General features: G+C 37.5%; 3 protein-coding genes across 6 annotated transcripts; 1 reads left to right on the top strand and 2 right to left on the bottom strand.

Moving 5' to 3' along the window:
• Window positions 1–4,184: 4,184 nt before the first annotated feature.
• On the bottom strand, window positions 4,185–5,242 carry LOC103314266 (uncharacterized). 2 transcript variants are annotated; one of them, XM_064355142.1, is made up of 5 exons: window positions 5,110–5,242; window positions 4,796–5,060; window positions 4,633–4,747; window positions 4,373–4,586; window positions 4,185–4,319 (listed from the first exon to the last, which is right to left on the bottom strand). In XM_064355142.1, the coding sequence occupies exons 1-4, from the start codon at window positions 5,240–5,242 to the stop codon at window positions 4,374–4,376; spliced, it is 726 nt and encodes a 241-aa protein (XP_064211212.1). In that variant the 3' UTR covers window positions 4,185–4,319; window position 4,373. The 2 variants fall into 2 exon arrangements, with proteins under 2 accessions (XP_064211212.1, XP_008198027.1); XM_008199805.3 differs by having other exon boundaries at window positions 4,185–4,586.
• A 196-nt stretch (window positions 5,243–5,438) lies between these two features.
• Window positions 5,439–8,509, top strand: LOC661230 (deubiquitinase MYSM1). Its single transcript, XM_967405.5, has 8 exons — window positions 5,439–5,572; window positions 5,668–6,115; window positions 6,162–6,536; window positions 6,590–6,925; window positions 6,970–7,126; window positions 7,178–7,323; window positions 7,555–7,698; window positions 7,744–8,509. Exons 1-8 carry the CDS (start codon window positions 5,496–5,498, stop codon window positions 8,452–8,454), a joined length of 2,394 nt encoding a protein of 797 aa, XP_972498.1. The 5' UTR covers window positions 5,439–5,495; the 3' UTR covers window positions 8,455–8,509.
• On the bottom strand, window positions 8,462–10,448 carry Cth (Cystathionine gamma-lyase). 3 transcript variants are annotated; one of them, XM_008199803.3, is made up of 6 exons: window positions 10,290–10,448; window positions 9,712–9,875; window positions 9,388–9,666; window positions 9,054–9,318; window positions 8,678–9,008; window positions 8,462–8,634 (listed from the first exon to the last, which is right to left on the bottom strand). In XM_008199803.3, the coding sequence occupies exons 2-6, from the start codon at window positions 9,865–9,867 to the stop codon at window positions 8,493–8,495; spliced, it is 1,173 nt and encodes a 390-aa protein (XP_008198025.1). In that variant the 5' UTR covers window positions 9,868–9,875; window positions 10,290–10,448; the 3' UTR covers window positions 8,462–8,492. The 3 variants fall into 3 exon arrangements, with proteins under 3 accessions (XP_008198025.1, XP_008198026.1, XP_972447.1); XM_008199804.3 differs by lacking the exon at window positions 10,290–10,448 and adding an exon at window positions 10,139–10,272; XM_967354.5 differs by lacking the exon at window positions 10,290–10,448 and adding an exon at window positions 10,126–10,232.
• Between the last annotated feature and the right edge of the window lies 1 nt (window position 10,449).

Below are 10,449 nucleotides of genomic sequence, written 5' to 3'. Positions count from 1 at the left end.
CGCATTTCGTCGCTTCCCGTGGTTTGTAGTCATCGATATTCGCTACACCACCCGCTAACCACCTGACTTGAACTTAATCCAGCCCTGTGCCCGTCGATCCGGAAGTCCTCCGTGCACCATCCTCATTCAAATCGATTAATCACAAATAATTTTCCTTGAGTTTTCCTGAAATCAGTCCATGGCTGAAGACCTGAAACCGGGCGGTGCCTGGCTCTAATCCCCGCTGTTTGGCTCATTGCCGGGGCCTTTCAGCCAATGGCGCAGCTCGTCCTGTTCTATTATTGTTCAGGGCGGTCGCGATCGATTCGTGCCGGATTTTCCGTGGAAAAATTCGTTTGTGAAAATAAATATGTTAGCGTTTCCCACCCTACGGCCTGTACTTCCTACATTATAAAAAATGTCGGGATTATTTTTCGTGAGATGGCTGAGACGATATTGAATTACACCCCGGCCTGGCTTGACACTATTGTACGTATCAATTTTCAAGAATTCATACTTGGGTTAACACAAATCGAGAAAATAAAGGCCAAATGACAAGGCGTTTGTTTTTTAGATGAAATTTATATTTTCTCATGCCAAACTTGAAAAAAATTATTGGGTTTGTTCGTTTGTTGAAAATAAAATTAGTGTTGAATATTTAATATAACTAAAAGGTGGCAAAGATGTGAATTGGCTCCGAATTCATTTTAATTACTTTTAATTTGTATAAATGTGCAACCACAGTTGTTCTGTTGCGTCAGCTTCTGCGAAGATATAACTCGGATTATCATGTGCTTGGAGACAATTTGTGTAACTTGTGTGTCAATAATAGTTCATTATATCCTTGAATAAAAAAGCGAATAACTTGTGTATAAAAAGTTGTAGCATATTTTCCCGAAATCGTCCATAAAGTAACCCAAAATATAATTATTTATTACAAAATATCGTATTAAAAAATGGTCTTTCTCTCTGAAATGTTTATTCTTTAGCTACATATTTCGGCCACTGATTTTGGCCACCTTCAGGCTTTAAGTTACAAGTTCCTTCCAAAGTTCCTCCTAGTTTTAGTTAACACCATTTTGTTAAAAAATGTTCTAGAATAACTAGGATTAAAAACACTGTCGCAATAAGTGCTCTCTATAGTGCATTTTCAACTCGGTTTAGCAAAATTCTGCAAAAAACGGCATAAGTTTTGCATTTTCAACTCAAAATATTTGGCATTTGTTAGTAATTTCTCATTTCTCATTTCTTATTTATTTTAATAATTTTGATTTCCGAGACTATTTTACATAAGTTTGCATCAAAATATTTTTACTGTTTCAAATAGTTTTGACGTAATCAACGTCTGAACAGAAAGGGTGTGAATATTTCAACATGTTTTTGACATCCATCGGGTAATAACTTTGAAACTATTGGACGTAATCACATTAAGTTAATTATTGTTGGAAAGCCGTTTTCATAGTCCATTTTTTTCAAAAAAGATGATTGCTTTCCGATTAATAGTTTTTCTGAAACTTGCAAACAAAGAACAAAAATTTTAAAAAATCATAACTTTAAAATTATTAAAAATTTGGCCATTTTCTCGACGCCAGTCGATTCGCCAGACTATTTTATATTACAATAGTTCTACTTTTTTAAACAGTTTTGCCTTAATGGACTTTCTAAAAATGAGTGAATGTTTTAATATTATCTGATATTCATGGAGCAATAACTGCGGAACTAGTGGATGTACCTAACTCCATTAGCGTTGGAAAGGTCTTTTAATAATCTATTTTTCTCAGAAACAGTCATTGTTTTGCAATTAACAATTTTTGAGAAAATGGCAAACAAATGCAAAAACGAAAAAAGTTGAAAACTATTGAGAATTTGGAGATTTTCTCGGCGTCAATCAAATTTTCGGATCATTTTACATGAGTTTCTATTAAAATAGTTCCACTTTTTCGATTAGCTTTGCCGTAATCAACGTTTGAAAAGTTAGTGTATTCCTCTAGATATATTTATCCTTTTTTGATATACCTACCCATTAATTTTTATTTTCACCTGTCGATGCATCATCTTGTTTTTTCAATCGCAATGATTGAATCTTAAAATAATTGTTCCAAAAGTGTTGATTGTAAAACATGAGTTACCGTGTGATTTTCAAGTACGTGTTCTTGACATAAAACAACTCTTACACCACTTGAGATAAAATGCACAGGAGTCAACACTTGTAGACCAGCAGCTGATAAATCTTTGTCTAGAAAAATATATTTTTTCCCAATTTCTTAATCCATTTGTAATAACGCGACCTAAATTTTATTTTTCGTAAGAGATAGATAAAAACTCAGTACATGCACACCTGTAATAAACAAAATCAAATGTGAAGTGTGTTGAGAAAAATATTTTTGAATTCATCACAGTAGTGACAGATTAACAATGCAATCATTTGAAAAAAACATATTGGGCAATCGTTTTTTACGCAATTTATTTGTGGTATTAAAATATGGCGTTTTCAGACTGCTTTTCAACTCAAAAATTTAATTTTTTCTTGGGCTTGTCAGTGCTAATCTCAAAAGTAATCAATTAAAGGACGAAAGTATCACTTATTGTTCCCTTGTTCGATATTGTGGCAGATAAGAGGATAACGGGCACACGTTAGACGACATGTCGCCAACTTTCATCCGTTTAAACGTTCACGTGTGCCTCCAAACCCCATTTCTAAATTATTATTTCCAAAATTTTAAACCAAAATTCAATTTTGTCAAAACCTCATCAGCAAGCTTCATTAAATCTGTACATTAATGATATTCGCATTTATTCTTTGCGGTTTCTCCTCCACCAACATGTAATTACTTATCGATGTTTATCTAAAGCACTTCGCTAACCGATTGCGGATGAAATCGTTGGTGTTATGTATCACAAAGCCACGTGCCACGACTTACAACCATCCGTCCGTTTGTTAGTTTTATCCCGTGCTGTAACACTGATCAACTCCACTCTGAATAAATAAAAGTTGTTTGGCCAAGTGGCTCATATCGAGTTTAATTTATTCAGAGGCAAGCAGCACCTGTATTTGGCCTAAGGATTTCGCTACTTACCTGCAGTCTACATGTTTGCATTGCGTGTACTTAATTTGTTACATGAGGGTGAAAAGCCAGCTTTGTGTTTTGATTTTTGATTAATGGGAGCGTCGAGACGCGGTAGATGAACGTAAGCATTAATTTAATAAGGCAATGGTTGAAGCCGTTCAAGTGGAGTCCTGAAAGTACAGAGAAGCCCTTGCAAGGCGAATCGATAGTAATTAACCGGAATGTCGTGAATTTGTCGCCGTTTAGTCATTTCACCGAAAAAATAAACATGCTGCGAACGTTGCACAAGCCGAAATTTGTAGGAAAACTCCCAGAACTTGCATTTTTTTCGAGCATTTTTTAATAAATCAGAAGATTTACACAGGAATTTTTAACAGAAAGCAATTAAAAAAATCCTTTACATTCTTTTTAATTTAGGGTGACTTTTAAGTGTCGGAAAAACGTACTATAGTTTATTAAACGTTTTGTCCACCATAAAAAAACAAGCTTAATTTCTTTTTCAATAGGTATTTGTTTCATTTTCTTGGGTCAGTCATTTTCACTAAATAATTTAAAGTGCCAAAAATTATCCTAACATATAACCATTGATAAGGGCTAGGTAAAAAAGCTAAAACAATTTTTTGCAATAATTAATGTGTGTATTTTTTTCTATTTTACGATAAAGGAAACTGCGCTATAGTAAATAAATGACATACAAAAAGAAACTCAGAACAATTATGTAGAAAATTCATTTTAGTAATTACGAAAAAATAAGCAATTTTTGTAATACGTTATTTTCCAAATTTACTTATTCAGCGCACATGTCCTTTGCTTCAACACTTTTTAGTTTTTTACGACTTAATTAGAGCAGAAGTATTTCGGAGCAAAATTCAATTAACTTTTTAAAGTTAAATAAGCAATTTTGAGAAAAAACTCATGCAATCTGAAAATCAAAAAAACATTATTTTGTTTGAAATATTCCACTCATCGGCTCAGCATTTGTAAAACTTTTAAAATATGGGCAACCAACATAGTAGCAAATTATATAAAAAAAATCTGATAATAAATAATAATAAACGAGATATAAGACTTTACACTAATAATTGTCAAATAATAACTTTACGCATTATGGTCTTGGGTAAGAATTAAAAGACCGGATAGGAAATATTTAAATATTTATTTCTGGTACACAATACAATACAATAACGATTTTTTTGGCAGGTAGCCAACTGAAATAGTCATTCTTGGTCACCCGGTATGTTGATAGTTCCACAAATGTGTATAACGTGTTGCCTAACATAACTAAGATTAAGAAATACTTTACACAAAATAAACCTAACATTTACATCATTTCATTAGTTTTTTGCTTATTGCCTCGTATTCCTGTTTAATTAGTGCAAGTTGTTCGCTCGCTTCCTGTAAATCTGGCTTCAATCCCTGATAATGGCTCAACTCCTTAACTAATTCTTCTCTTTCCCTTTTGGCACTAATTAGCAAATTCATTTCTTTCGCAAAATGGGCTAAATTATACTCCTCACTCTTCAACCATGGATATTTCTTCTACAAACAGAGTCATGTCTTTCAGTCATTTTACACAATAACCAACCTCCAGTTTAGCTAGCTCATCCTCATATCTGCTTATTTTCACTTCTGTTGCTTTTATCTCATTTGGGGTTAAAGTCACGACTTTGTTAATCTTATTTTCGGCGTTTTTATACTCACTGAAACAAAAAATAATCATTACACAACTGGGACAATAAGAGAACAACCTTTTCAAGTGTTGTATCCTTTTGGCAAGTTGTTCATTTAGTTGTATAAACACTTTAATATAAATATTTAATTTCGCAGAATAATTGTTGTGTGTGTTAAGCAAATCAGCGTGAGACAGAACCGCAGCGTTTGGGGTCAGTTCTTTCAAATCAAATTTTTTTTGGAGGTTAGCCAGTTTTTGAACCATGACTGAATGCTCCTCTGGGGTTTTCGATGGGTGATCAATTAAGTGGAGCTTTGATAGAACAGATTCCATTTTTGCACCTACATAACACAAAAAATATAAGCGTTTACAAGGTTTCAGTTACCACACTTTCTTCTTTATAAAACTTGATGCGGGACTTTAACATTGAAATCTGTTCCTCCACGTCACTTGAGTGGAGGTTGGCCATTGATAAATAGTCTTCAATACTCGAATGCAGCCCCAAATCTTTCCTTTTTTCCATGATTTTAAAGAACGAACAAACTGAAACAACAAAGTTTTGAAAACGACAACACTGAAGTTAGCCGCAAATGTGAATTTTTAATCCCGAAACTTTCAAGTTTTTTTAACAGCCAGTTGCAATTATTCAATTGTAAATACGATATATACACAATGTACTTGTATTCGTATTATTAATAAGCAAAAATAAGCCCTGTTTAGGTCATTTCGATTATAAATAGCTAACTTCCGACCAGTTTCAATCAATCAAAACAAAAATGGCGGAAGATGACGAAATAGATATTTTAGGCGATTTTAATTTAGATAACTTTTTAACAAAGGGCGATTCCGGCATGTAAGTATCTCCCCCATGCCCTAATTGTTCGCATGAACCCCAAAAGGGCTGCATAATCTCTTCGGTGCCCATCAAACCCTAACCTATTTTTTCAGTTATGAAAACTCTTCGCTTGTGTCCCAAAACTCCGATCTCCTGAACTGTGATTACACAATCCACCCGCAGTGGCTTTTGGACAAACCTAGCGCTAACCCGGACTGCTGGTACGATAACAGTTCAGTTTTGTCGCCTGGGCTTTCAGAAAAACCCGATTTTGGGGGCAGCGATGACGCTCTGGGGCACGTCTCCACCGAAAACTCCATTTCAGACGAGAGCGGGTGGACGGAAAAGGAGAAGAATTTGCTGGAACGAGGGATTGAGATTTTTGGGAAGAGCAATGTTAGGCTGTCGCAGTTTATCGGCTCTCGGACGCCGGCTGAAGTGAAATATTACCTTAAAAATTTTTACTTGGAGGCGCAAACTTCGTATAATGGCTTTAACACTAGAGTGGAGGACATGAATATTGTCAATAATTTGGTTTCGGATATTTTGGATGATACTCAGGTTGGTTGTCCAATTTAATTGGGAAAAAATCAGTTGTTTGTTGCAGATTCCTGCGAGTATTGAGGAGGTAATCGCAGCTGTGAGCACCGCAAAGCCCACAGTACCCATAAAGCAGGCGCGCAAGAAGAAATTTTCGTTTAGTAGCATTGAGGATGAAGATTTATCACAAGGGGCTAGTCCCTCGTTAAAAAGTAACGTTAAGGAAGGTGCGGCTAAGTTGGACCAAAAGAGGAAAATTAAGAATAAACTGAAACGTCCAGTGAAATTTAAAATCAGGACAAAACTAAAGTTTCCAATGCATAACGTCAAACAGAAAACTGTTAAAATTATGAACCAGGAAAATAAGAAAACTGAGATAGGGAGGGTTGAGATCACCACTGGGAGAGGGTTAGCTGTGCCAATCTGTGAAGGCGAGGAAATCGTATGAGTCTAATCCCCATTCTGATTTTCATAGTCTTGACTTATTATTTCTAGGTGAAAATAAGCAAAGACGATTCCGATTCAGACGTAGAGATTGATGTTGAAGATTCTGACGAAGTTAAACCCGAAATTAAAGTAAATAAATGCGTCACTGAATTACCCAACACTGAAATTAAGGAAAATGATATTTGTGAAAGCTACTCAAAGCCGCAAAAAATAACAATAGATTTATCAGTATTAGACGAGTCGCTTGTGACCGAACTTACAACTTTGGAAACGCCACAATCGGAAGTTAACTTCAAGGAAAATTCTATCACGGAACTAGAGAAGGTGGTTCATAGCGAGTTTTTCGAGGGACGACCCACTAAAACACCGTTGCGATATCTCAAAGTATGGCAATTTATTATTTATACTTTTATTCACTGTTCTTTCAGATACGGAATCATATAATTAATTGTTGGCTCACGTCGAAGCCTTCCTACGTTACGAAGACTTCGATTCGGCAAGGTTTACGAAACTGTGGCGATGTTAACTGTTTGGGACGCATTCATTGTTATTTGGAACAAATTGGCGCAATTAATTACGGATGTCGTACGTATTTTTTGTTAAAATTATCAGAGTTTATCGTTTTTTTCGCCGTAGCACAAACAAATTACGTTCGCCCATTAATTGATGTGTTTCAAAGTGTTGCAAATAAGAACGAAAAAAACTTAAAAGATGCCAAAAATCAAGTTAAACAGAACATTGAATTGGGGTGTAGGCCGAGGGTTAAGCGGAAATTTGCTAATGTGAGTAAAATTTTTGTTCTAAAGATTTTATTTTTGAAAAACCGTTGCTTTGCGGACCTATGTTTATGTTTATGTTATGTTTAAATTTTCTTGCCAATGTGATTACATTTTTTATGTTGAACTCTAGTCGAGTATACTCGTAAATGCACCAGGAGTTTAAGTTATCAATGCTATTTTATTTTATCTTTATTAATGTTTACAATTTTTAAATCATCTACATTGTGATAATAGGACGGGGAAGGGGGCTGTACTCTCACCCACGACGAGAAAGGAGACGTCATAAACACCACCATAGTGAACGAAGAGCCAGCCAAACCCAAACTGTCCATCAAACGGCCCACAATACGCCTCATCTATTGTCGAAATTTCCCCGAGGTAAGCCCCCCAGAACCCCTCCACTATTCTCACAACTGTTTTTAGCAAAAATACAAGCTCCGGATGCACCTCACAACCCTCCTTTTGATGGACTTCCACGCCCACACATCCCTCACCGAGGTCATGGGTCTGGTTGCTGGGACTTGGAACCCGACCAAAAAAATTCTGACCATTTCTCATTACGAACCGTGCCGGAATATCGCGTCCTCGGCCACGCATTGCGACATGTGCCCCATTTCGCAGTCAAAAGCCGCCGAATTGATCCACAATCGGGGGCTGGACGTCTTGGGGTGGTTTCACTCGCACCCGACGTTCGCCCCCGAGCCGTCACAGCAGGACCTGGAGACGCAACAAGACGTTCAAATGTGGATTGGGAGCAAATCCCCGTGTTTGGGTGTGATTTTGTCGCCGTTTAGCGCACATGGGGCCCTGATTGCGTCCCCCTTTCGGTGCATGGTGGTGGACAAGAAGGAGAATTTTGAGGACCAGTTCGTGCCTTACAAATTTCAAGTCGATGTGGTTGCAATCGAGGCGGATTTTGACCGGTTTTTCAGCGATTTGGGTCGAATTTTTCATTTCTCGAAGTCAAACGAGGGGAAAATCGACTTCGGCAAGCCGTACTTTCAGGATAATTCCATAAGTTATTTAGAGAAGTATATCACTAGTGTGAGGATGCATTTAGCTAAGTGTGGCAGTTTGAATAAGATGACTTGTGATTACATTATCGAGAATATCTCAAATATTTGTGCGAAATAACAAGGTGTAAGAATTCGTGGCTTTATTTATTAATAAATTCAGATTTTTTCAAGTGCTTGTTGGAGATCACTTATCAAGTCCTCGATGTCCTCCAGACCCACCGACAACCGAATTAAATCGTCGGTGATTTTCAAGACTTTTCTCTGGTCTTCCGGAACGGACGCGTGAGTCATAACCGACCTAAAACGCACATTATTGTGGTCAAAAATTTTTGTAAACTTACGGAAGTTCGGCCAAACTCTCATATCCGCCCAAACTTTCAGCCAGAGTGAAAATTTTTAACGCAGAGAGAAACGTTCTCGACTGCTCAAGAGTGGCATTTTTGAGATAAAAAGACATGATGCCGCTGCAACCCGACGATTGCCTTTTGAAAATATCATGTTGGGGGTGCGAGGGCAGCCCTGGATGCACCACCCGGGCCACCTTGGGGTGTTTCTCAAGAAACTTGGCCACTTGAATGGAATTTTTCATGTGTTGTTGCATCCTCAAAGCCAAGGTTTTCAAACTTCGGGTCACTTGGTAGCAGTCAAAGGGGGCCGGGATGATCCCCATTGCTGAAAATAGGCGTCAAATATTGCTAGGTCACATGGGGGGCTCACAGTTTTGTAGGAATTTCAGTTTGTCGTAAATCTCCTTATTGTTGGTGATTGTGGCCCCCATGATGACGTCCGAATGGCCGTTGATGTACTTGGTGATGGAGTGTATGACGAGGTCAGCGCCGAAATCCAGCGGATGTTGGAAATAAGGGGTCACGAAGGTGCTGTCAACGGCCAGCAAGACGTTGTGTTTGTGGGCCAGTTCAGCCGTTGCTTTTATGTCCATGACTTTCAAAGTCGGGTTTGTGAGACTCTCGATCCAGATCAGCTGGAATTTGCGTTATTTTGAGCCAAAAAATCCAGTTTGATTACCCGTCTAAATTTTTAATGGACTTACCTTCGTGTTGGGTTTAATATTTTTTTCGATCTCTTTTTCGTTAACGAAGGTGATTTCGAGCCCGAACTTGGAGCAGACTTGTCTGAAAAGCCGATTAGTGCCCCCATAGACATCATCCCCGCAGATGATGTGGTCCCCGGCTGTAAAAAGACTGGCGACGCCTGTGGTGGCCCCCAGTCCCGACGACCAGCACAACCCATATTTCCCGTTGTCGAGGGTTGCCAAACATTTCTCTAAAACCTCCCTGCTGGGGTTGCCAGAGCGGCCGTATTCATATTTCTGAAATTTTTTTCTTAAAAAAAGGCAGAAAAAAGTGTAACACACCTTGAAATTAGCAGGCCCGTATTGTTTAAAAGTCGTCGAAGACACCATGGGGGTGACGACAGCCAAGGACTCCCATTGTTCCGGTTCTTGGAACGCGTGAATTGCAGCAGTTGCAAAACCTTTATGCTGGGGAAGATATCCACTCTCGCCTGACATTTTCAAGACTGAAAAATTCCAATTAACGATTGTTTCAATTCAAGATAATTGGGACGATTAGATGCAATAAAAAAACACTTATCACTAGGTTTGAAAACAAGGCGCTTATTTGAGTCGGCAACACAGTAACCTGTGTAGTCAAGGTCGCACGGAATTGATTAAATTATATTAAGATTATTGGCATTGCTCCAGTTATGTTGGAAATGAATCAGTCTGATTAAAAAATGAAACACTACATTGTTTATTATTAAAAAAAACCTTAAATACGAGCCTGTATTGATTTACTGTGCTTATAACAGGGGAATGACACGACCACGTGTAACCCGATTTTGTCGAATTGTCCACACAGGACTGCAGTTCATGGCAAAATGAATTTTTTGACCAAATTTTAATGAAAAAGCGAAATAATTCGTGCTTGTTACCTCTAAAACCCGACTGGAAATTTTGAACACACGTCAACTGCTCAGTCTCTCTGGCAGGTGCCTGAATATTGTTACCAAAGTGAAATTTAAATTTCACAATTTAGCCGCAAAATATTTTTATTTGTAGTGAGATAAACCCAAAAATAGAGATAAAAATTGA

This window comes from Tribolium castaneum, chromosome 2 (assembly GCF_031307605.1).
Source record: "Tribolium castaneum strain GA2 chromosome 2, icTriCast1.1, whole genome shotgun sequence".
NCBI classification, from domain to species: Eukaryota; Metazoa; Arthropoda; class Insecta; order Coleoptera; family Tenebrionidae; genus Tribolium; species Tribolium castaneum.
Note: the sequence above shows the minus strand (reverse complement) of the source record. Positions and strands in the feature narration are given on the sequence as shown.

Coding starts and splice junctions, on each gene's coding strand:
- LOC661230 (XM_967405.5), top strand. CDS start 5,496: ATGGCGGAAGATGACGAAATAGATATTTTAGGCGATTTTAATTTAGAT. Junction 6,116..6,161: donor ATATTTTGGATGATACTCAG/GTTGGTTGTCCA, acceptor TGTTTGTTGCAG/ATTCCTGCGAGTATTGAGGA. Junction 6,537..6,589: donor TCTGTGAAGGCGAGGAAATC/GTATGAGTCTAA, acceptor TATTATTTCTAG/GTGAAAATAAGCAAAGACGA.
- LOC103314266 (XM_008199805.3), bottom strand. CDS start 5,242: ATGGAAAAAAGGAAAGATTTGGGGCTGCATTCGAGTATTGAAGACTAT. Junction 5,061..5,109: donor CAAGTTTTATAAAGAAGAAA/GTGTGGTAACTG, acceptor TGTGTTATGTAG/GTGCAAAAATGGAATCTGTT. Junction 4,748..4,795: donor AGGATACAACACTTGAAAAG/GTTGTTCTCTTA, acceptor TTTTTGTTTCAG/TGAGTATAAAAACGCCGAAA.
- Cth (XM_008199803.3), bottom strand. CDS start 9,867: ATGTCAGGCGAGAGTGGATATCTTCCCCAGCATAAAGGTTTTGCAACT. Junction 9,667..9,711: donor ACGGGCCTGCTAATTTCAAG/GTGTGTTACACT, acceptor AAAAAATTTCAG/AAATATGAATACGGCCGCTC. Junction 9,009..9,053: donor ACTGAAATTCCTACAAAACT/GTGAGCCCCCCA, acceptor GCCTATTTTCAG/CAATGGGGATCATCCCGGCC.